Below are 23,239 nucleotides of genomic sequence, written 5' to 3'. Positions count from 1 at the left end.
CTATGTCCTGTATGTCTATGTTTGACTTTTGACATCTGTTATTTATTGAACGTGAACCAAATCATCTGACTCTTGAGGGTTATAAGCTGTTCCGCTGCAGCTTCCCACCTAGCCCTGCCATTTTGCTAAAGTGCCGCTCTTTAAACTCCCACTCCTGTGCACCAATAACTCGGTTTAAAAGCATAGGTTGCTGACATTTGTGTTGCAACATATGGGGTCATATTCATTGTTGTTGCAACTGTTGCTGTGGGTCAGTTTACTATTGGATGTTCAATGCTCCCTTCCTCTTACGTATATTCTTACGTAGCTTACGTGGATTTTAAAGTGAAGTTAAAAAGCGGTTTTATTACAAACATCTTCGGGGCAGAGGGCGCAGACGCGCTGGAAGCCCCCACTACCTTTTTTTCTTTCAGTAGAGTGTGATTGTGATTGTAACAACTAAATAATTAATATATTTTAAAACATTGTAGAATTAAAATTTTTGACGATACCAATTTATAAAAAAAATGCAAGCGAATCCTTTTAATAAAGCTAAGATACGATGTGCTTACTTTTGTTCCACCTAGTAAAGTGTCAACACAGGGAGCATGGATGGGAAGCAATGTGGGCTATTTGCATTGCCGTGTACAAGGCAGCAATTATCTTCTATAAACTACTAAAATGATATTTCTTCTTATGTCCATTGAATTCTAAATTCAAACCATTAACCTTGCCTAAATTCCACATATGAGCTACCTTACTTAGCAATTTTCAGACCGATTGCGGAAGAGTTTTGTTATGGGATTTGAATCAGGTCTACACTCGGAATCACCTTCAGTATCTGAACCCAGTATGAATCGGAGCTTCAATGGTCCCGTAAATCGTTTGGCTTTGCAGAACCAAATTACATTTATAGTATTGATTTGCCGTATGAAGCTGAAAGATTGCAAGCGAAAAATCACAATCTTTGGAAGATAGATGTCCGGTACAATATACAAGGATGCTGTTAATAGTTCGATATATTCACTGCAATTCTATATTCTATGTACATCCTTTCACAATTATCACGTCAAAGGTAATGCCAAGGCAGGCTCCCAACTCTCAATCTCAATCCATAACTTTGAAAATCAGAAAAATCGTAGAGAAATCAACACTCATTCCCATATTAGTAATATTTTATTACATTATGCGTTGAAGAGAAAATACTTATCGTTAACATAGCGACCAAATCTGGCCCGAAATCTGTAACTCGCATGAATTCATCCCAATCATCTTTTCCATAAACTGCTTCCTCTTAACAAATGACAACGAATTACAGCTTTATGGTCAGACTCGTCACACTCAGATATCTATATCTGTAAACGAAGACTACCATTTTTACACCCAATCATAGAACAATTAAAATTGAAAGATGAGCTTGTTTGACTTAAAATTCGAAGTTATTTACCACTATCCGCAATGCATGTAACCGTGCACTTCCCGAGCGAATACATCGCTCTCTCCCATCAACATGGCTAAGTTATTTGCCATAAAAGATGATATACCCTTACCGTCATGCGCAGTCTCAAATATACCACAGATCACACCTGTTACGATTTCTACGACGCGAATTCCTTCTTTCGCACTCCAACCGGAAAGATAATTTTGCAGACGTTTCAGAAGGGAAATCAGCACAGAACTACCTTGCATCCAGCAATCCATTGAAAAGATCAAAGTTCCTTTACTCAAAGTGGTCCTTCTGTGGTACTCAAAAACCAGTGTGTGATCAATAATCTTCCCAAGCCCAAAAGTTATCCCAATCACACTCGCCTTGGCCTCCGCACAGGACTAAGTATGTTCAGAGAGACTGGTTTCTCCACGGCCAAATACACCGGTATTTTTTAATGATGTCAAAACAAAGCCGATGACTCTTCAAAAACATCCATCACGCTGTTGCAGTCCAAGTATCCAGAATACCCAGCAACATGTTTCCAAGGCGATACTCCCAATTTCGCGTAATTATTATCTACCGGAAGAAATCCAAGTCTACACTACAAGAACGGCCATAGCAAAACAGATGCCTGTTCTGAGGTGCGAACTCACTGGGAAGAACTCCAGGACAACTTGTTCTTGCTTGGAAAGGCGATGCATCATAACTGCTGACACAGACGCGCGTATTATGATTTTACGACTTTGCTTTACGGATACACCTCAAGCAAACATACCTCTCTTTCATCGGACATAGATGGATAGAGTTTCGAGATGATCATTCCCAGGGATGTACGTACACGCGAGAGACGGAAAAATTGGTTCTTTCACTTGAAAAAGTGGAAATTGTCCTTTTTCTGTTTCTCATTCGCTGTAACAGGAAAATGACTCTCTCGTCTCCCCGCTCAAATGCGAAGCCGTGAATTCGTTATTGCAAGAGACTGAGATTCTGGAAAAGAATCACTTCACTCCTGCCTCTTAAACCGCTTAAAAACCGCCAGCAACGGTCTAGAGTTATGGTAGCATTAAAGAATCCTTACTTACCAGGAACATGGTCAGAAGCACTTCAAAATAGCTGAAAGATAGCTAATGACATGGATTTCAACTGATTCCATATTGGAATGTGGGTTTCCGTAGTTTGGAGGTTCCGAGGTTGCGAAGCACGGAACCATCTCCTGTTGGAGGGAAAGAGAAGTTTGTTTCCGCGTTGAGGATTCACCTTCCTTCTCTGTTTTCTGCCTGCAGGAACGTACCTCCCGATTTCTGTTCCATTTTTCAACTTGTGCTTCAACGTTCAGAATGGGTGTAGAAGAGGAGCTGTCGAATGTTTCAAGAGTCTCTCCAATCAAAGCGATCACAAATAGTGGCAATCAATTTGTTCGGCTTTGCTTCTGTGTAGAAACTGTAATTTTAACCCGATTGAGTCTTCAGAAATTTGAAGGAGTGCAATTTTGGGAAAATTGTTCACTTTAGGAGAAATATAATTTCCTCTCAAAATATACAAAAATAATTGAATACTTTAAAACCATCGTGACAAAATCAAAAAACGAAGAGTTCTTCTTCTCCAAATTTTTTCAAATCAAAAAAAATGAGATAAAAAAAGTACGTTTGGAAAATTTCATTTTTAAGCATTTTTAGGATTTTCTTCATTTTCTTCCAAAATTGACATCCTTTAATTAAATTACACTCATTAACACGCGGAGCCGGAATTCAATCTTGGATATCAGATGGATGATTATCTTTAAGATGGTTTCCTTGCAGAAAACGAAGTAGATGATGAGATAATAAGAAAACAGCAAGAAGAACGCCAATACGACAATACCGCCTTCTGTCCACCAGTAAAGACTCCACTTATTCTTTCAGCGCTAGTCATTACGGTGTTGGCTTCGGAATCCATCACCAGGCGTCTGGCCTGACAACGTAATTGTTGTTTCCTGAAGTGAAACCTCCGTTTCAATGACCATGGATCCAGCTAACTAATTTAAGTTTTAACTTTTCCATCTTCTTTGTATCTTCATACTTGGAGCTGGAATGTTGTGAGTCAGATATGTTTGCTTCCGTGCATGTAATCTTAATTGCGACCCTGGGGGTTTTCTACTTCGTTACCATTGTCGTCTGGGAGATCTATCCATTTCTGATCTGCATTGAATCTATTATTCGAGCTTCTGTCTTTGCCTCACAAAGTGTTGAATGTAAACTTTAACTGGAAATATATCACGGCCTTGAAAATGGTGTGTCAATGATTTTTCAGCAACAACAAGTTGCCCAGATAAATATGGACGACTTCAGAGAGAATATGACATTACCGGTACCTAAGTTGGATTTATGATCGCCGTCGGTCTCAACAACAACAAGTAACTTTGTCTTATTTATGATCCTTGTAGCGTTAACTTTGAAAGTCCATTCTTTCTTGTTCCCGCTTGCTACGGCTGTTGCATTGAGAACATTTTGTGATATTGCGACGCTAGTGGCAGAGGCGTTGGAAGCTTCGCTTTCTGTTGCAAAGAGATAATATGTCTTTGTAATATTTAAGCCTGTTCGAGTATGATTTTGGCTGTGTATGGATTGCCTGAAATTACTTCGTTGCCTCGTTGTATTGAACACTCTCGATAACTGGTGTGGGGACTGTGAAGAATATGTAACTTACCGGTACCTAAGTTGGATTTATGATCGGCGTCGGTCTCAACAACAACAAGTAACTTTGTCTTATTATGATCCTTTGTAGCGTTAACTTTGAAAGTTCCATTCTTTCTTGTCCCGCTTGCTACGGCTGTTGCATTGAGAACATTTTGTGATATTGCGACGCTAGTGGCAGAGGCGTTGGAAGCTTCGCTTTCTGTTGCAAAGAGATAATATGTCTTTGTAATATTTAAGCCTGTTCGAGTATGATTTTGGCTGTGTATGGATTGCTGAAATTACTTCGTTGCCATCGTTTGTATTGAACACTCTCGATAACTGGTGTGGGGACTGTGGAAGAATATGTAACATTACCGGTACTAAGTTTGGATTTATGATCGGCGTCGGTCTCAACAACAACAAGTAACTTTGTCTTATTATGATCCTTTGTAGCGTTAACTTTGAAAGTCCATTCTTTCTTGTTCCCGCTTGCTACGGCTGTTGCATTGAGAACATTTTGTGATATTGCGACCTAGTGGCAGAGGCGTTGGAAGCTTTCGCTTTCTGTTTGCAAAGAGATAATATGTCTTTGTAATATTTAAGCCTGTTCGAGTATGATTTTGGCTGTGTATGGATTGCCTGAAATTATTCGTTGCCATCGTTGTATTGAACACTCTCGATAACTGGTGTGGGGATGTGGAAGAATATGTAACATTACCGGTACCTAAGTTGGATTTATGATCGCGTCGGTCTCAACAACAACAAGTAACTTTGTCTTATTATGATCCTTTGTAGCGTTAACTTTGAAAGTCCATCTTTTCTTGTTCCCGCTTGCTACGGCTGTTGCATTGAGAACATTTTTGTGATATTGCGACGCTAGTGGCAGAGGCGTTGGAAGCTTCGCTTTCTGTTGCAAAGAGATAATATGTCTTTTGTAATATTTAAGCCTGTTTCGAGTATGATTTTGGCTGTGTATGGATTGCCTGAAATTACTTCGTTGCCATTCGTTGTATTGAACACTCTCGATACTGGTGTGGGGACTGTGGAAGAATATGTAACATTACCGGTACCTAAGTTGGATTTATGATCGGCGTCGGTCTCAACAACAACAAGTAACTTTGTCTTATTATGATCCTTTGTTGCGTTAACTTTGAAAAGTCCATTCTTTCTTGTTCCCGCTTGCTACGGCTGTTGCATTGAGAACATTTTGTGATATTGCGACGTAGTGGCAGAGGCGTTGGAAGCTTCGCTTTCTGTTGCAAAGAGATAATATGTCTTTGTAATATTTAAGCCTGTTTCGAGTATGATTTTTGGCTGTGTATGGATTGCCTGAAATTACTTCGTTGCCATCGTTGTATTGAACACTCTCGATAACTGGTGTGGGGACTGTGGAAGAGATATGTAACATTACGTACTAAGTTGGATTTATGATCGGCGTCGGTCTCAACAACAACAAGTAACTTTGTCTTATTATGATCCTTTTGTAGCGTTAACTTTGAAAGTCCATTCTTTCTTGTTCCCGCTTTGCTACGGCTGTTGCATTGAGAACATTTTGTTGATATTGCGACGCTAGTGGCAGAGGCGTTGGAAGCTTCGCTTTCTGTTGCAAAGAGATAATATGTCTTTGTAATTTTTAAGCCTGTTTCGAGTATGATTTTGGCTGTGTATGGATTGCCTGAAATTACTTCGTTGCCATCGTTGTATTGAACACTCTCGAATAAACTGGTGTGGGGACTGTGAAGAATATGTAACATTACCGGTACCTAAGTTGATTTATGATCGGCGTCGGTCTCAACAACAACAAGTAACTTTGTCTTATTATGATCCTTTGTAGCGTTAAACTTGAAAGTCCATTCTTTCTTGTTCCCGCTTGCTACGGCTGTTGCATTGAGAACATTTTGTGATATTGCGACGCTAGTGGCAGAGGGCGTTGGAAGCTTCCTTTCTGTTGCAAAGAGATAATATGTCTTTTGTAATATTTAAGCCTGTTTCGAGTATGATTTTGGCTGTGTATGGATTGCCTGAAATTACTTCGTTGCATCGTTGTATTGAACACTCTCGATAACTGGTGTGGGGACTGTGGAAGAATATGTAACATTACCGGTACCTAAGTTGGATTTTATGATCGGCTCGGTCTCAACAACAACAAGTAACTTTTCTTATTATGATCCTTTGTAGCGTTAACTTTGAAAGTCCATTCTTTCTTGTTCCCGCTTGCTACGGCTGTTGCATTGAGAACATTTTGTGATATTGCGACGCTAGTGGCAGAGGCGTTGGAAGCTTCGCTTTCTGTTGCAAAAGAGATAATATGTCTTTGTAATATTTAAGCCTGTTTCGAGTATGATTTTGGCTGTGTATGGATTGCCTGAAATTACTTCGTTGCCTTCGTTGTATTGAACACTCTCGATAAAATGGTGTGGGGACTGTGGAAGAATATGTAACATTACCGGTACCTAAGTTGGATTTATGATCGGCGTCGGTCTCAACAACAACAAGTAATTTGTCTTATTATGATCTTTGTAGCGTTAACTTTGAAAGTCCATTCTTTCTTGTTCCCGCTTGCTACGGCTGTTGCATTGAGAACATTTTTGTATATATGCGACGCTAGTGCAGAGGCGTTGGAAGCTTCGCTTTCTGTGCAAAGAGATAATATGTCTTTGTAATATTTAAGCCTGTTTCGAGTATGATTTGGCTGTGTATGGATTGCCTGAAATTACTTCGTTGCCATCGTTGTATTGAACACTCTCGATAACTGGCTGTGGGGACTGTGGAAGAATATGTAACATTACCGGTACCTAAGTTGGATTTATGATCGCGTCGTCCTCAACAACAACAAGTAACTTTGTCTTATTATGATCCTTTGTAGCGTTAACTTTGAAGTCCATTCTTTCTTGTTCCCGCTTGCTACGGCTGTTGCATTGAGAACATTTTGTGATATTGCGACGCTAGTGGCAGAGGCGTTGGAAGCTTCGCTTTCTGTTGCAAAGAGATAATATGTCTTTGTAATATTTAAGCCTGTTTCGAGTATGATTTTGGCTGTGTATGGATTGCCTGAAATTACTTCGTTGCCATCGTTGTATTGAACACTTCTCGTAAACTGGTGTGGGGACTGTGGAAGAATATGTAACATTACCGGTACCTAAGTTGGATTTATGATCGCGTCGGTCTCAACAACAACAAGTAACTTTGTCTTATTATGATCCTTTGTAGCGTTAACTTTGAAAGTCCATTCTTTCTTGTTCCCGCTTGCTACGGCTGTTGCATTGAGAACATTTTGTGATATTGCGACGCTAGTGGCAGAGGCGTTGGAAGCTTCGCTTTCTGTTGCAAAGAGATAATATGTCTTTGTAATATTTAAGCCTGTTTCGAGTATGATTTTGGCTGTGTATGGATTGCCTGAAATTACTTCGTTGCCATCGTTGTATTGAACACTCTCGATAACTGGTGTGGGGACTGTGGAAGAATATGTAACATTACCGGTACCTAAGTTGGATTTTATGATCGGCGGTCGGTCTCAACAACAACAAGTAACTTTGTCTTATTATGATCCTTTTTAGCGTTAACTTTGAAATCCATTCTTTCTTGTTCCCGCTTGCTACGGCTGTTGCATGAGAACATTTTGTGATATTGCGACGCTAGTGGCAGAGGCGTTGGAAGCTTCGCTTTTCTGTTGCAAAGAGATTATATGTCTTTGTAATATTTAAGCCTGTTTCGAGTATGATTTTGGCTGTGTATGGATTGCCTGAAAATTACTTCGTTGCCATCGTTGTATTGAACACTCTCGATAACTGGTGTGGGGACTTGGAAGAATATGTAACATTACCGGTACCTAAGTTGGATTTATGATCGGCGTCGGTCTCAACAACAACAAGTAACTTTGTCTTATTTATGATCCTTTGTAGCGTTAACTTTGAAAGTCCATTCTTTCTTGTTCCCGTTGCTACGGCTGTTGCATTGAGAACATTTTGTGATTATTGCGACGCTAGTGGCAGAGGCGTTGGAAGCTTCGCTTTCTGTTGCAAAGATAATATGTCTTTGTAATATTTAAGCCTGTTTCGAGTATGATTTTGGCTGTGTATGGATTGCCTGAAATTACTTCGTTGCCATCGTTGTATTGAACACTCTCGATAACTGGTGTGGGGACTGTGGAAGAAATATGTAACATTACCGGTACCTAAGTTGGATTTATGATCGGCGTCGGTCTCAACAACAACAAGTAACTTTGTCCTATTATGATCCTTGTAGCGTTAACTTTGAAAGTCCATTCTTTCTTGTTCCCGCTTGCTACGGCTGTTGCATTGAGAACATTTTGTTGATATTGCGACGCTAGTGGCAGAGGCGTTGGAAGCTTCGCTTTCTGTTGCAAAGAGATAATATGTCTTTGTAATATTTAAGCCTGTTTCGAGTATGATTTTGGCTGTGTATGGATTGCCTGAAATTACTTCGTTGCCTTCGTTGTATTGAACACTCTCGATAACTGGTGTGGGGACTGTGGAAGAATATGTAACATTACCGGTAACTAAGTTGGATTTATGATCGCGTCGGTCTCAACAACAACAAGTAAACTTTGTCTTTTATGATCCTTTGTAGCGTTAACTTTGAAAGTCCATTCTTTCTTGTTCCCGCTTGCTACGGCTGTTGCATTGAGAACATTTTGTGATATTGCGACGCTAGTGGCAGAGGCGTTGAAGCTTCGCTTTCTGTGTGCAAAGAGAATAATATGTCTTTGTAATATTTAAGCCTGTTTCGAGTATGATTTTGGCTGTGTATGGATTGCCTGAAATTACTTCGTTGCACTTCGTTGTATTGAACACTCTCGTAACTGGTGTGGGACTGTGGAAGAATATGTACATTACCGGTACCTAAGTGGATTTATGATCGGCGTCGTCTCAACAACAACAAGTAACTTTGTCTTATTATGATCCTTTGTAGCGTTAACTTTGAAAGTCCATTCTTTCTTGTTCCCGCTTGCTACGGCTGTTGCATTGAGAACATTTTGTGATATTGCGACGCTAGTGGCAGAGGCGTTGGAAGCTTCGCTTTCTGTTGCAAAGAGATAATATGTCTTTGTAATATTTAAGCCTGTTTCGAGTATGATTTTTGGCTGTGTATGGATTGCCTGAAATTACTTCGTTGCCATCGTTGTATTGAAACTCTCGATAACTGGTGTGGGGACTGTGGAAGAATATGTAACATTACCGGTACCTAAGTTGGATTTATGATCGGCGTCGGTCTCACAACAACAAGTAACTTTGTCTTATTATGATCCTTTGTAGCGTTAACTTTGAAAGTCCATTCTTTCTTGTTCCCGCTTGCTACGGCTGTTGCATTGAGAACATTTTGTGATATTGCGACGCTAGTGCAGAGGCGTTGGAAGCTTCGCTTTCTGTTGCAAAGAGATAATATGTCTTTGTAATATTTAAGCCTGTTTCGAGTATGATTTTGGCTGTGTATGGATTGCTGAAATTACTTCGTTGCCTCGTTGTATTGAACACTCTCGATAACTGGTGTGGGGACTTGTGAAGAATATGTAACATTACCGGTACCTAAGTTGGATTTATGATCGCGTCGGTCTCAACAACAACAAAGTAACTTTGTCTTATTATGATCCTTTGTAGCGTTAACTTTGAAAGTCCATTCTTTCTTGTTCCCGCTTGCTACGGCTGTTGCATTGAGAACATTTTGTTGATATTGCGACGCTAGTGGCAGAGGCGTTGGAAGCTTCGCTTTCTGTTGCAAAAAGATAATATGTCTTTTGTAATATTAGCTGCTTTCGAGTATGATTTTGGCTGTGTATGGATTGCCTGAAATTACTTCGTTGCCATCGTTGTATTGAACACTCTCGATAACTGGTGTGGGGACTGTGGAAGAATATGTAACATTACCGGTACCTAAGTTGGATTTATGATCGGCGTCGGTCTCAACAACAACAATAACTTTGTCTTATTATGATCCTTTGTAGCGTTAACTTTGAAAGTCCATTCTTTCTTGTTCCCGCTTGCTACGGCTGTTGCATGAGAACAAATTTTGTGATATTGCGACGCTAGTGCAGAGGCGTTGGAAGCTTCGCTTTCTGTTGCAAAGAGATAATATGTCTTTGTAATATTTAAGCCTGTTTCAGTATGATTTTGGCTGTGTATGGATTGCCTGAAATTACTTCGTTGCCTTCGTTGTATTGAACACTCTCGATAACCTGGTGTGGGGACTTGTGGAAGAATATGTAACATTACCGGACCTAAGTTGGATTTATGATCGGCGTCGGTCTCAACAACAACAAGTAACTTTGTCTTATTTATGATCCTTTGTAGCGTTAACTTTGAAGTCCATTCTTTCTTGTTCCCGCTTGCTACGGCTGTTGCATTGAGAGACATTTTGTGATATTTGCGACGCTAGTGGCAGAGGCGTTGGAAGCTTCGCTTTCTGTTGCAAAGAGATAATATGTCTTTGTAATATTTAAGCCTGTTTCGAGTATGATTTTGGCTGTGTATGGATTGCCTGAAATTACTTCGTTGCCTTCGTTGTATTGAACACTCTCGATAACTGGTGTGGGGACTGTGGAAGAATATGTAACATTACGGTACCTAAGTTGGATTTATGATCGGCGTCGGGTCTCAACAACAACAAGTAACTTTGTCTTATTATGATCCTTTGTAGCGTTAACTTTGAAAGTCATTCTTTCTTGTTCCCGCTTGCTACGGCTGTTGCATTGAGAACATTTTGTTGATATTCGACGCTAGTGGCAGAGGCGTTGGAAGCTTCGCTTTGTTGCAAAGAGATAATATGTCTTTGTAATATTTAAGCCTGTTTCGAGGTATGATTTTGGCTGTGTAGTGATTGCCTGAATTACTTCGTTGCCTTCGTGTGTATTGAACACTCTCGATAACTGTGTTGGGGACTGTGAAGAATATGTAACATTACCGGTACCTAAGTTGGATTTTATGATCGGCGTCGGTCTCAACAACAACAGTAACTTTGTCTTATTATATATCCTTTGTAGCGTTAACTTTGAAAGTCCATTCTTTCTTGTTCCCGCTTGCTACGGCTGTTGCATATGAGAACATTTTGTGATATTGCGACGCTAGTGGCAGAGGCGTTGGAAAGCTTCGCTTTCTGTTGCAAAGAGATATATGTCTTGTAATATTTAAGCCTGTTTCGAGTATGATTTTGGCTGTGTATGGATTGCCTGAAATTACTTCGTTGCCTTCGTTGTATTGAACACTCTCGATAACTGGTGTGGGGACTGTGGAAGAATATGTAACATTACCGGTACCTAAGTTGGATTTATGATCGGCGTCCGTCTCAACCAACAAGTAACTTTGTCTTATGATCCTTTGTAGCGTTAACTTTGAAAGTCCATTCTTTCTTGTTCCCGCTTGCTACGGCTGTTGCATTGAGAACATTTTGTGATATTGCGACGCTAGTGGCAGAGGCGTTGGAAGCTTCGCTTTCTGTTGCAAAGAGATAATATGTCTTTGTAATATTTAAGCCTGTTTCGAGTATGATTTTGGCTGTGTATGGATTGCCTGAAATTACTTCGTTGCCATCGTTGTATTGAACACTCTCGATAACTGGTGTGGGGACTGTGGAAGAATATGTAACATTACCGGTACCTAAGTTGGATTTATGATCGGCGTCGGTCTCAACAACAACAAGTAACTTTGTCTTATTATGATCCTTTGTAGCGTTAACTTTGAAAGTCCATTCTTCTTGTTCCCGCTTGCTACGGCTGTTGCATTGAGAACATTTTGTGATATTGCGACGCTAGTGGCAGAGGCGTTGGAAGCTTCGCTTTCTGTTGCAAAGAGATAATATGTCTTTGTAATATTTAAGCCTGTTTCGAGTATGATTTTGGCTGTGTATGGATTGCCTGAATTACTTCGTTGCCATCGTTGTATTGAACACTCTCGATAACTGGTGTGGGGACTGTGGAAGAATATGTAACATTACCGGTACCTAAGTTGGATTTATGATCGGCGTCGGTCTCAACAACAACAAGTAACTTTGTCTTATTATGATCCTTTGTAGCGTTAACTTTGAAAGTCCATTCTTTCTTGTTCCGCTTGCTACGGCTGTTGCATTGAGAACATTTTGTGATATTGCGACGCTAGTGGCAGAGGCGTTGGAAGCTTCGCTTTCTGTTGCAAAGAGATAATATGTCTTTGTAATATTTAAGCCTGTTTCGAGTATGATTTTGGCTGTGTATGGATTGCCTGAAATTACTTCGTTGCCATCGTTGTATTGAACACTCTCGATAACTGGTGTGGGGACTGTGGAAGAATATGTAACATTACCGGTACCTAAGTTGGATTTATGATCGGCGTCGGTCTCAACAACAACAAGTAACTTTGTCTTATTATGATCCTTTGTAGCGTTAACTTTGAAAGTCCATTCTTTCTTGTTCGCTTGCTACGGCTGTTGCATTGAGAACATTTTGTGATATTGCGACGCTAGTGGCAGAGGCGTTGGAAGCTTCGCTTTCTGTTGCAAAGAGATAATATGTCTTTGTAATATTTAAGCCTGTTTCGAGTATGATTTTGGCTGTGTATGGATTGCCTGAATTACTTCGTTGCCATCGTTGTATTGAACACTCTCGATAACTGGTGTGGGGACTGTGGAAGAATATGTAACATTACCGGTACCTAAGTTGGATTTATGATCGGCGTCGGTCTCAACAACAACAAGTAACTTTGTCTTATTATGATCCTTTGTAGCGTTAACTTTGAAAGTCCATTCTTTCTTGTTCGCTTGCTACGGCTGTTGCATTGAGAACATTTTGTGATATTGCGACGCTAGTGGCAGAGGCGTTGGAAGCTTCGCTTTCTGTTGCAAAGAGATAATATGTCTTTGTAATATTTAAGCCTGTTTCGAGTATGATTTTGGCTGTGTATGGATTGCCTGAATTACTTCGTTGCCATCGTTGTATTGAACACTCTCGATAACTGGTGTGGGGACTGTGGAAGAATATGTAACATTACCGGTACCTAAGTTGGATTTATGATCGGCGTCGGTCTCAACAACAACAAGTAACTTTGTCTTATTATGATCCTTTGTAGCGTTAACTTTGAAAGTCCATTCTTTCTTGTTCCGCTTGCTACGGCTGTTGCATTGAGAACATTTTGTGATATTGCGACGCTAGTGGCAGAGGCGTTGGAAGCTTCGCTTTCTGTTGCAAAGAGATAATATGTCTTTGTAATATTTAAGCCTGTTTCGAGTATGATTTTGGCTGTGTATGGATTGCCTGAATTACTTCGTTGCCATCGTTGTATTGAACACTCTCGATAACTGGTGTGGGGACTGTGGAAGAATATGTAACATTACCGGTACCTAAGTTGGATTTATGATCGGCGTCGGTCTCAACAACAACAAGTAACTTTGTCTTATTATGATCCTTTGTAGCGTTAACTTTGAAAGTCCATTCTTTCTTGTTCGCTTGCTACGGCTGTTGCATTGAGAACATTTTGTGATATTGCGACGCTAGTGGCAGAGGCGTTGGAAGCTTCGCTTTCTGTTGCAAAGAGATAATATGTCTTTGTAATATTTAAGCCTGTTTCGAGTATGATTTTGGCTGTGTATGGATTGCCTGAATTACTTCTTGCCATCGTTGTATTGAACACTCTCGATAACTGGTGTGGGGACTGTGGAAGAATATGTAACATTACCGGTACCTAAGTTGGATTTATGATCGGCGTCGGTCTCAACAACAACAAGTAACTTTGTCTTATTATGATCCTTTGTAGCGTTAACTTTGAAAGTCCATTCTTTCTTGTTCGCTTGCTACGGCTGTTGCATTGAGAACATTTTGTGATATTGCGACGCTAGTGGCAGAGGCGTTGGAAGCTTCGCTTTCTGTTGCAAAGAGATAATATGTCTTTGTAATATTTAAGCCTGTTTCGAGTATGATTTTGGCTGTGTATGGATTGCCTGAATTACTTCGTTGCCATCGTTGTATTGAACACTCTCGATAACTGGTGTGGGACTGTGGAAGAATATGTAACATTACCGGTACCTAAGTTGGATTTATGATCGGCGTCGGTCTCAACAACAACAAGTAACTTTGTCTTATTATGATCCTTTGTAGCGTTAACTTTGAAAGTCCATTCTTTCTTGTTCCCGCTTGCTACGGCTGTTGCATTGAGAACATTTTGTGATATTGCGACGCTAGTGGCAGAGGCGTTGGAAGCTTCGCTTTCTGTTGCAAAGAGATAATATGTCTTTGTAATATTTAAGCCTGTTTCGAGTATGATTTTGGCTGTGTATGGATTGCCTGAAATTACTTCGTTGCCATCGTTGTATTGAACACTCTCGATAACTGGTGTGGGACTGTGGAAGAATATGTAACATTACCGGTACCTAAGTTGGATTTATGATCGGCGTCGGTCTCAACAACAACAAGTAACTTTGTCTTATTATGATCCTTTGTAGCGTTAACTTTGAAAGTCCATTCTTTCTTGTTCCGCTTGCTACGGCTGTTGCATTGAGAACATTTTGTGATATTGCGACGCTAGTGGCAGAGGCGTTGGAAGCTTCGCTTTCTGTTGCAAAGAGATAATATGTCTTTGTAATATTTAAGCCTGTTTCGAGTATGATTTTGGCTGTGTATGGATTGCCTGAAATTACTTCGTTGCCATCGTTGTATTGAACACTCTCGATAACTGGTGTGGGGACTGTGGAAGAATATGTAACATTACCGGTACCTAAGTTGGATTTATGATCGGCGTCGGTCTCAACAACAACAAGTAACTTTGTCTTATTATGATCCTTTGTAGCGTTAACTTTGAAAGTCCATTCTTTCTTGTTCCCGCTTGCTACGGCTGTTGCATTGAGAACATTTTGTGATATTGCGACGCTAGTGGCAGAGGCGTTGGAAGCTTCGCTTTCTGTTGCAAAGAGATAATATGTCTTTGTAATATTTAAGCCTGTTTCGAGTATGATTTTGGCTGTGTATGGATTGCCTGAATTACTTCGTTGCCATCGTTGTATTGAACACTCTCGATAACTGGTGTGGGACTGTGGAAGAATATGTAACATTACCGGTACCTAAGTTGGATTTATGATCGGCGTCGGTCTCAACAACAACAAGTAACTTTGTCTTATTATGATCCTTTGTAGCGTTAACTTTGAAAGTCCATTCTTTCTTGTTCCCGCTTGCTACGGCTGTTGCATTGAACATTTTGTGATATTGCGACGCTAGTGGCAGAGGCGTTGGAAGCTTCGCTTTCTGTTGCAAAGAGATAATATGTCTTTGTAATATTTAAGCCTGTTTCGAGTATGATTTTGGCTGTGTATGGATTGCCTGAAATTACTTCGTTGCCATCGTTGTATTGAACACTCTCGATAACTGGTGTGGGACTGTGGAAGAATATGTAACATTACCGGTACCTAAGTTGGATTTATGATCGGCGTCGGTCTCAACAACAACAAGTAACTTTGTCTTATTATGATCCTTTGTAGCGTTAACTTTGAAAGTCCATTCTTTCTTGTTCGCTTGCTACGGCTGTTGCATTGAGAACATTTTGTGATATTGCGACGCTAGTGGCAGAGGCGTTGGAAGCTTCGCTTTCTGTTGCAAAGAGATAATATGTCTTTGTAATATTTAAGCCTGTTTCGAGTATGATTTTGGCTGTGTATGGATTGCCTGAAATTACTTCGTTGCCATCGTTGTATTGAACACTCTCGATAACTGGTGTGGGGACTGTGGAAGAATATGTAACATTACCGGTACCTAAGTTGGATTTATGATCGGCGTCGGTCTCAACAACAACAAGTAACTTTGTCTTATTATGATCCTTTGTAGCGTTAACTTTGAAAGTCCATTCTTCTTGTTCGCTTGCTACGGCTGTTGCATTGAGAACATTTTGTGATATTGCGACGCTAGTGGCAGAGGCGTTGGAAGCTTCGCTTTCTGTTGCAAAGAGATAATATGTCTTTGTAATATTTAAGCCTGTTTCGAGTATGATTTTGGCTGTGTATGGATTGCCTGAAATTACTTCGTTGCCATCGTTGTATTGAACACTCTCGATAACTGGTGTGGGGACTGTGGAAGAATATGTAACATTACCGGTACCTAAGTTGGATTTATGATCGGCGTCGGTCTCAACAACAACAAGTAACTTTGTCTTATTATGATCCTTTGTAGCGTTAACTTTGAAAGTCCATTCTTTCTTGTTCCCGCTTGCTACGGCTGTTGCATTGAGAACATTTTGTGATATTGCGACGCTAGTGGCAGAGGCGTTGGAAGCTTCGCTTTCTGTTGCAAAGAGATAATATGTCTTTGTAATATTTAAGCCTGTTTCGAGTATGATTTTGGCTGTGTATGGATTGCCTGAATTACTTCGTTGCCATCGTTGTATTGAACACTCTCGATAACTGGTGTGGGGACTGTGGAAGAATATGTAACATTACCGGTACCTAAGTTGGATTTATGATCGGCGTCGGTCTCAACAACAACAAGTAACTTTGTCTTATTATGATCCTTTGTAGCGTTAACTTTGAAAGTCCATTCTTCTTGTTCCCGCTTGCTACGGCTGTTGCATTGAGAACATTTTGTGATATTGCGACGCTAGTGGCAGAGGCGTTGGAAGCTTCGCTTTCTGTTGCAAAGAGATAATATGTCTTTGTAATATTTAAGCCTGTTTCGAGTATGATTTTGGCTGTGTATGGATTGCCTGAAATTACTTCGTTGCCATCGTTGTATTGAACACTCTCGATAACTGGTGTGGGGACTGTGGAAGAATATGTAACATTACCGGTACCTAAGTTGGATTTATGATCGGCGTCGGTCTCAACAACAACAAGTAACTTTGTCTTATTATGATCCTTTGTAGCGTTAACTTTGAAAGTCCATTTTCTTGTTCCCGCTTGCTACGGCTGTTGCATTGAGAACATTTTGTGATATTGCGACGCTAGTGGCAGAGGCGTTGGAAGCTTCGCTTTCTGTTGCAAAGAGATAATATGTCTTTGTAATATTTAAGCCTGTTTCGAGTATGATTTTGGCTGTGTATGGATTGCCTGAAATTACTTCGTTGCCATCGTTGTATTGAACACTCTCGATAACTGGTGTGGGGACTGTGGAAGAATATGTAACATTACCGGTACCTAAGTTGGATTTATGATCGGCGTCGGTCTCAACAACAACAAGTAACTTTGTCTTATTATGATCCTTTGTAGCGTTAACTTTGAAAGTCCATTCTTTCTTGTTCCCGCTTGCTACGGCTGTTGCATTGAGAACATTTTGTGATATTGCGACGCTAGTGGCAGAGGCGTTGGAAGCTTCGCTTTCTGTTGCAAAGAGATAATATGTCTTTGTAATATTTAAGCCTGTTTCGAGTATGATTTTGGCTGTGTATGGATTGCCTGAAATTACTTCGTTGCCATCGTTGTATTGAACACTCTCGATAACTGGTGTGGGACTGTGGAAGAATATGTAACATTACCGGTACCTAAGTTGGATTTATGATCGGCGTCGGTCTCAACAACAACAAGTAACTTTGTCTTATTATGATCCTTTGTAGCGTTAACTTTGAAAGTCCATTCTTTCTTGTTCCCGCTTGCTACGGCTGTTGCATTGAGAACATTTTGTGATATTGCGACGCTAGTGGCAGAGGCGTTGGAAGCTTCGCTTTCTGTTGCAAAGAGATAATATGTCTTTGTAATATTTAAGCCTGTTTCGAGTATGATTTTGGCTGTGTATGGATTGCCTGAAATTACTTCGTTGCCTTCGTTGTATTGAACACTCTCGATAACTGGTGTGGGACTGTGGAAGAATATGTAACATTACCGGTACCTAAGTTGGATTTATGATCGGCGTCGGTCTCAACAACAACAAGTAACTTTGTCTTATTATGATCCTTTGTAGCGTTAACTTTGAAAGTCCATTCTTTCTTGTTCCGCTTGCTACGGCTGTTGCATTGAGAACATTTTGTGATATTGCGACGCTAGTGGCAGAGGCGTTGGAAGCTTCGCTTTCTGTTGCAAAGAGATAATATGTCTTTGTAATATTTAAGCCTGTTTCGAGTATGATTTTGGCTGTGTATGGATTGCCTGAAATTACTTCGTTGCCATCGTTGTATTGAACACTCTCGATAACTGGTGTGGGACTGTGGAAGAATATGTAACATTACCGGTACCTAAGTTGGATTTATGATCGGCGTCGGTCTCAACAACAACAAGTAACTTTGTCTTATTATGATCCTTTGTAGCGTTAACTTTGAAAGTCCATTCTTCTTGTTCCCGCTTGCTACGGCTGTTGCATTGAGAACATTTTGTGATATTGCGACGCTAGTGGCAGAGGCGTTGGAAGCTTCGCTTTCTGTTGCAAAGAGATAATATGTCTTTGTAATATTTAAGCCTGTTTCGAGTATGATTTTGGCTGTGTATGGATTGCCTGAAATTACTTCGTTGCCATCGTTGTATTGAACACTCTCGATAACTGGTGTGGGGACTGTGGAAGAATATGTAACATTACCGGTACCTAAGTTGGATTTATGATCGGCGTCGGTCTCAACAACAACAAGTAACTTTGTCTTATTATGATCCTTTGTAGCGTTAACTTTGAAAGTCCATTCTTTCTTGTTCCCGCTTGCTACGGCTGTTGCATTGAGAACATTTTGTGATATTGCGACGCTAGTGGCAGAGGCGTTGGAAGCTTCGCTTTCTGTTGCAAAGAGATAATATGTCTTTGTAATATTTAAGCCTGTTTCGAGTATGATTTTGGCTGTGTATGGATTGCCTGAAATTACTTCGTTGCCATCGTTGTATTGAACACTCTCGATAACTGGTGTGGGGACTGTGGAAGAATATGTAACATTACCGGTACCTAAGTTGGATTTATGATCGGCGTCGGTCTCAACAACAACAAGTAACTTTGTCTTATTATGATCCTTTGTAGCGTTAACTTTGAAAGTCCATTCTTTCTTGTTCCCGCTTGCTACGGCTGTTGCATTGAGAACATTTTGTGATATTGCGACGCTAGTGGCAGAGGCGTTGGAAGCTTCGCTTTCTGTTGCAAAGAGATAATATGTCTTTGTAATATTTAAGCCTGTTTCGAGTATGATTTTGGCTGTGTATGGATTGCCTGAAATTACTTCGTTGCCATCGTTGTATTGAACACTCTCGATAACTGGTGTGGGGACTGTGGAAGAATATGTAACATTACCGGTACCTAAGTTGGATTTATGATCGGCGTCGGTCTCAACAACAACAAGTAACTTTGTCTTATTATGATCCTTTGTAGCGTTAACTTTGAAAGTCCATTCTTTCTTGTTCCCGCTTGCTACGGCTGTTGCATTGAGAACATTTTGTGATATTGCGACGCTAGTGGCAGAGGCGTTGGAAGCTTCGCTTTCTGTTGCAAAGAGATAATATGTCTTTGTAATATTTAAGCCTGTTTCGAGTATGATTTTGGCTGTGTATGGATTGCCTGAAATTACTTCGTTGCCATCGTTGTATTGAACACTCTCGATAACTGGTGTGGGGACTGTGGAAGAATATGTAACATTACCGGTACCTAAGTTGGATTTATGATCGGCGTCGGTCTCAACAACAACAAGTAACTTTGTCTTATTATGATCCTTTGTAGCGTTAACTTTGAAAGTCCATTCTTTCTTGTTCCGCTTGCTACGGCTGTTGCATTGAGAACATTTTGTGATATTGCGACGCTAGTGGCAGAGGCGTTGGAAGCTTCGCTTTCTGTTGCAAAGAGATAATATGTCTTTGTAATATTTAAGCCTGTTTCGAGTATGATTTTGGCTGTGTATGGATTGCCTGAAATTACTTCGTTGCCATCGTTGTATTGAACACTCTCGATAACTGGTGTGGGGACTGTGGAAGAATATGTAACATTACCGGTACCTAAGTTGGATTTATGATCGGCGTCGGTCTCAACAACAACAAGTAACTTTGTCTTATTATGATCCTTTGTAGCGTTAACTTTGAAAGTCCATTCTTTCTTGTTCCCGCTTGCTACGGCTGTTGCATTGAGAACATTTTGTGATATTGCGACGCTAGTGGCAGAGGCGTTGGAAGCTTCGCTTTCTGTTGCAAAGAGATAATATGTCTTTGTAATATTTAAGCCTGTTTCGAGTATGATTTTGGCTGTGTATGGATTGCCTGAAATTACTTCGTTGCCATCGTTGTATTGAACACTCTCGATAACTGGTGTGGGGACTGTGGAAGAATATGTAACATTGGTACCTAAGTTGGATTTATGATCGGCGTCGGTCTCAACACACACAAGTAACTTTGTCTTATTATGATCCTTTGTAGCGTTAACTTTGAAAGTCCATTCTTTCTTGTTCCCGCTTGCTACGGCTGTTGCATTGAGAACATTTTGTGATATTGCGACGCTAGTGGCAGAGGCGTTGGAAGCTTCGCTTTCTGTTGCAAAGAGATAATATGTCTTTGTAATATTTAAGCCTGTTTCGAGTATGATTTTGGCTGTGTATGGATTGCCTGAAATTACTTCGTTGCCATCGTTGTATTGAACACTCTCGATAACTGGTGTGGGGACTGTGGAAGAATATGTAACATTACCGGTACCTAAGTTGGATTTATGATCGGCGTCGGTCTCAACAACAACAAGTAACTTTGTCTTATTATGATCCTTTGTAGCGTTAACTTTGAAAGTCCATTCTTTCTTGTTCCCGCTTGCTACGGCTGTTGCATTGAGAACATTTTGTGATATTGCGACGCTAGTGGCAGAGGCGTTGGAAGCTTCGCTTTCTGTTGCAAAGAGATAATATGTCTTTGTAATATTTAAGCCTGTTTCGAGTATGATTTTGGCTGTGTATGGATTGCCTGAAATTACTTCGTTGCCTCGTTGTATTGAACACTCTCGATAACTGGTGTGGGGACTGTGGAAGAATATGTAACATTACCGGTACCTAAGTTGGATTTATGATTGGCGGCGAACTCAACAACAACAAGTAACTTTGTCTTATTATGATCCTCTGGAGCGTTAACTTTGAAAGTCCATTCTACTTGTTCGTATTTATATCCAGTGAAGATAGAATAGAAGTTTGGAGATGGTGTATAGAACTTTATACCTCGAACTGAAAAATCTTCTAACTTTGACAATAAGATATCCCAAGCATCTAACATCTTCCTTCCAACTTGTACAACTTTTATTTTCTTAAGTTTCTGTCTACATTCTTGTTCAGACACTATTGTTGCTCTTGGTTTGTTAAAGACAACATCCCATTCTTTCATGACATAACATTCTGGGGCAGAGTCAACATAAATGACTAAACGTTTCAAATTTTCGACTGCTTTGTTATAGTCTCGAAATGGACACATATTTCTGAATGCTTGGAAGTCATAAAAATCTGAAACATCTATTCTGTACATTTTTTTATAAAAATAAAAAAAAATATTTTTTTATTCTTGAGCTTGTTGTTCCATTTGTTCCATTTGTTGCATTTGTTGTTCTTGAGCTATTTGTTGTTGAAGTTGTTCTTGTAATACAATACTTTCACCAGTTGCATCTTCCAATTCGAAACTTTCTGCCGTCATTGACAAATACATAGGACATAAAAGTTTTACAGGAACAAAGTTTGCGTCAACTAAGGTTAAGTTTATGTTTGCTAAAGTGTTTGAGTTTACTAAAGCTGAAAACTCTGCATTCGAATGAACAATAGGCAAACCAGCAGAGAAAGTATTGTTTATACGCATAAGTATCTTTTGGTCATAATAGTTTCTGTCGACATTCGAATAACACTTTGAACCTAAGTTTGAAACAATATATAAGATTGGTGTGCTTAAAGTCAATGGAACAGACATTCCTTGTATGACACCTTTTCCTGTTATAGGAAACTGTTGGTAGTAAAAACCAGATATAAGTTTTGTATTATAACTCATATCGTTTATAGTAAACTCAGTCGGACATCCAAACATAATGAAACCTGCTCTAGTTGCAGCACATGTTACACCCGTCCTTAAAGTATTAAATAAGTCAACAAAACCTGTTGGTGGTATATCTGAGTAAGTATCTTCAAAGGAGTATTTTTTACCATTCACAACAATAAAGTCTTCTGGTGTCAAAAGAGCAAAACAGGCTTTAGTCGTCATTGTGTTTAAGGTTAGTTTACAATATCGTCCTTGAGGACTTTGTAAGTTTGTTGTTATAGAATTATATGACTCAGGGTTTTTAGTCGTAATAGTATAAACCATTATGTCTTCTGCCATTTACTTAGCAAATAAATTTTAATGAAATGTTGTGGTCGTCAAATATTTTTATAACGTCTGGGAAACTATATTTTAAGTTCAACGTTTCACCTCCTTTCATAACGTATATCTTGTCAATGACATTATATGAAACACCACAGCAACTAATGTCGGGTTCTATTTCTTTGATGTTTATATCGTCTGCCTCTGTCAAAAGTTTCAATAGTTCTTTCAAAACTTCATGAGGTGCAATGACATATGAGTTCACTTTTACAGGGTTGTGTTCGACCAAGTTTAACATTATACTTAAAGCTTGACAAATCTTCTCCTGAGTTTTAAGTTTGTCTTTCAGTTGTTGGTAGTCGTTTCGAATATCTGCAACAGAACTTAAGTCTCTGCTAACTTCAGGATATGTTGGTTGTTCTTTTACAGGAACTATTGTTATACCATCTTCGTCTTCGTATGGTTTCCCCACTTCAACATCTCTGTCTTTGACATTGACAACAACACTTTGACTGTTTGTTTGAGTTGGTGAATTTAACTTCACATCTGCCACCGCCATTAAACCTTTTGAAACACTTACACTTCTATTTTTCGGAAATGACATTTTACTTAGAATAAAAAGATGGACGTATTCAGATATCTCTTCGAATTGAAGCAAAACAAAGTTTACACACACAAACAATACAAATACATTGACAGAATAGTTCTTTACACAAACAATGGAAAATGTTATAGAATAGCAGTCTTTGCTGAACCTAAATATTTTCATAAAGCAAAGAAAGTTGGTATAACTGAAATGGTGAAAGTTCTTGAAGCAGACAAAAATATAACTTCAAAACTTACAGATATTTCTAAAGGAAAGTTTATAATACAATATTATGTCAAAACTGGCGTACTGTCAATATTTGACGGAGAGAAGTCAGTTCAAGAACAACTTACTGACCTGCTGCCAAAATCTGCTCGATGGAAGCTGTCGTTATGCCAATCTGAGGAGCCCCAGCAGGTTTCATCGAAC

General features: G+C 39.7%; 2 protein-coding genes across 2 annotated transcripts, besides 1 other annotated feature; both read right to left on the bottom strand.

The window, feature by feature from the left end:
• Nucleotides 1–2,501: 2,501 nt before the first annotated feature.
• Nucleotides 2,502–2,816, bottom strand: TVAGG3_0297670 (uncharacterized protein; the record flags this gene model as incomplete). The annotated part of the gene is made up of 1 exon (XM_051229406.1): nucleotides 2,502–2,816. One exon carries the CDS (start codon nucleotides 2,814–2,816, stop codon nucleotides 2,502–2,504), a length of 315 nt encoding a protein of 104 aa, XP_051099136.1.
• A 7,979-nt stretch (nucleotides 2,817–10,795) lies between these two features.
• On the bottom strand, nucleotides 10,796–11,020 carry TVAGG3_0297660 (uncharacterized protein; the record flags this gene model as incomplete). The annotated part of the gene is made up of 1 exon (XM_051229405.1): nucleotides 10,796–11,020. The coding sequence occupies one exon, from the start codon at nucleotides 11,018–11,020 to the stop codon at nucleotides 10,796–10,798; it is 225 nt and encodes a 74-aa protein (XP_051099135.1).
• A 10,009-nt stretch (nucleotides 11,021–21,029) lies between these two features.
• Nucleotides 21,030–23,239: part of a mobile genetic element that runs on past the window's edge.

The sequence above is a fragment of the Trichomonas vaginalis genome, chromosome V (assembly GCF_026262505.1).
Source record: "Trichomonas vaginalis G3 chromosome V, whole genome shotgun sequence".
NCBI lineage: Eukaryota > Parabasalia > Trichomonadida > Trichomonadidae > Trichomonas > Trichomonas vaginalis.
Note: the sequence above shows the minus strand (reverse complement) of the source record. Positions and strands in the feature narration are given on the sequence as shown.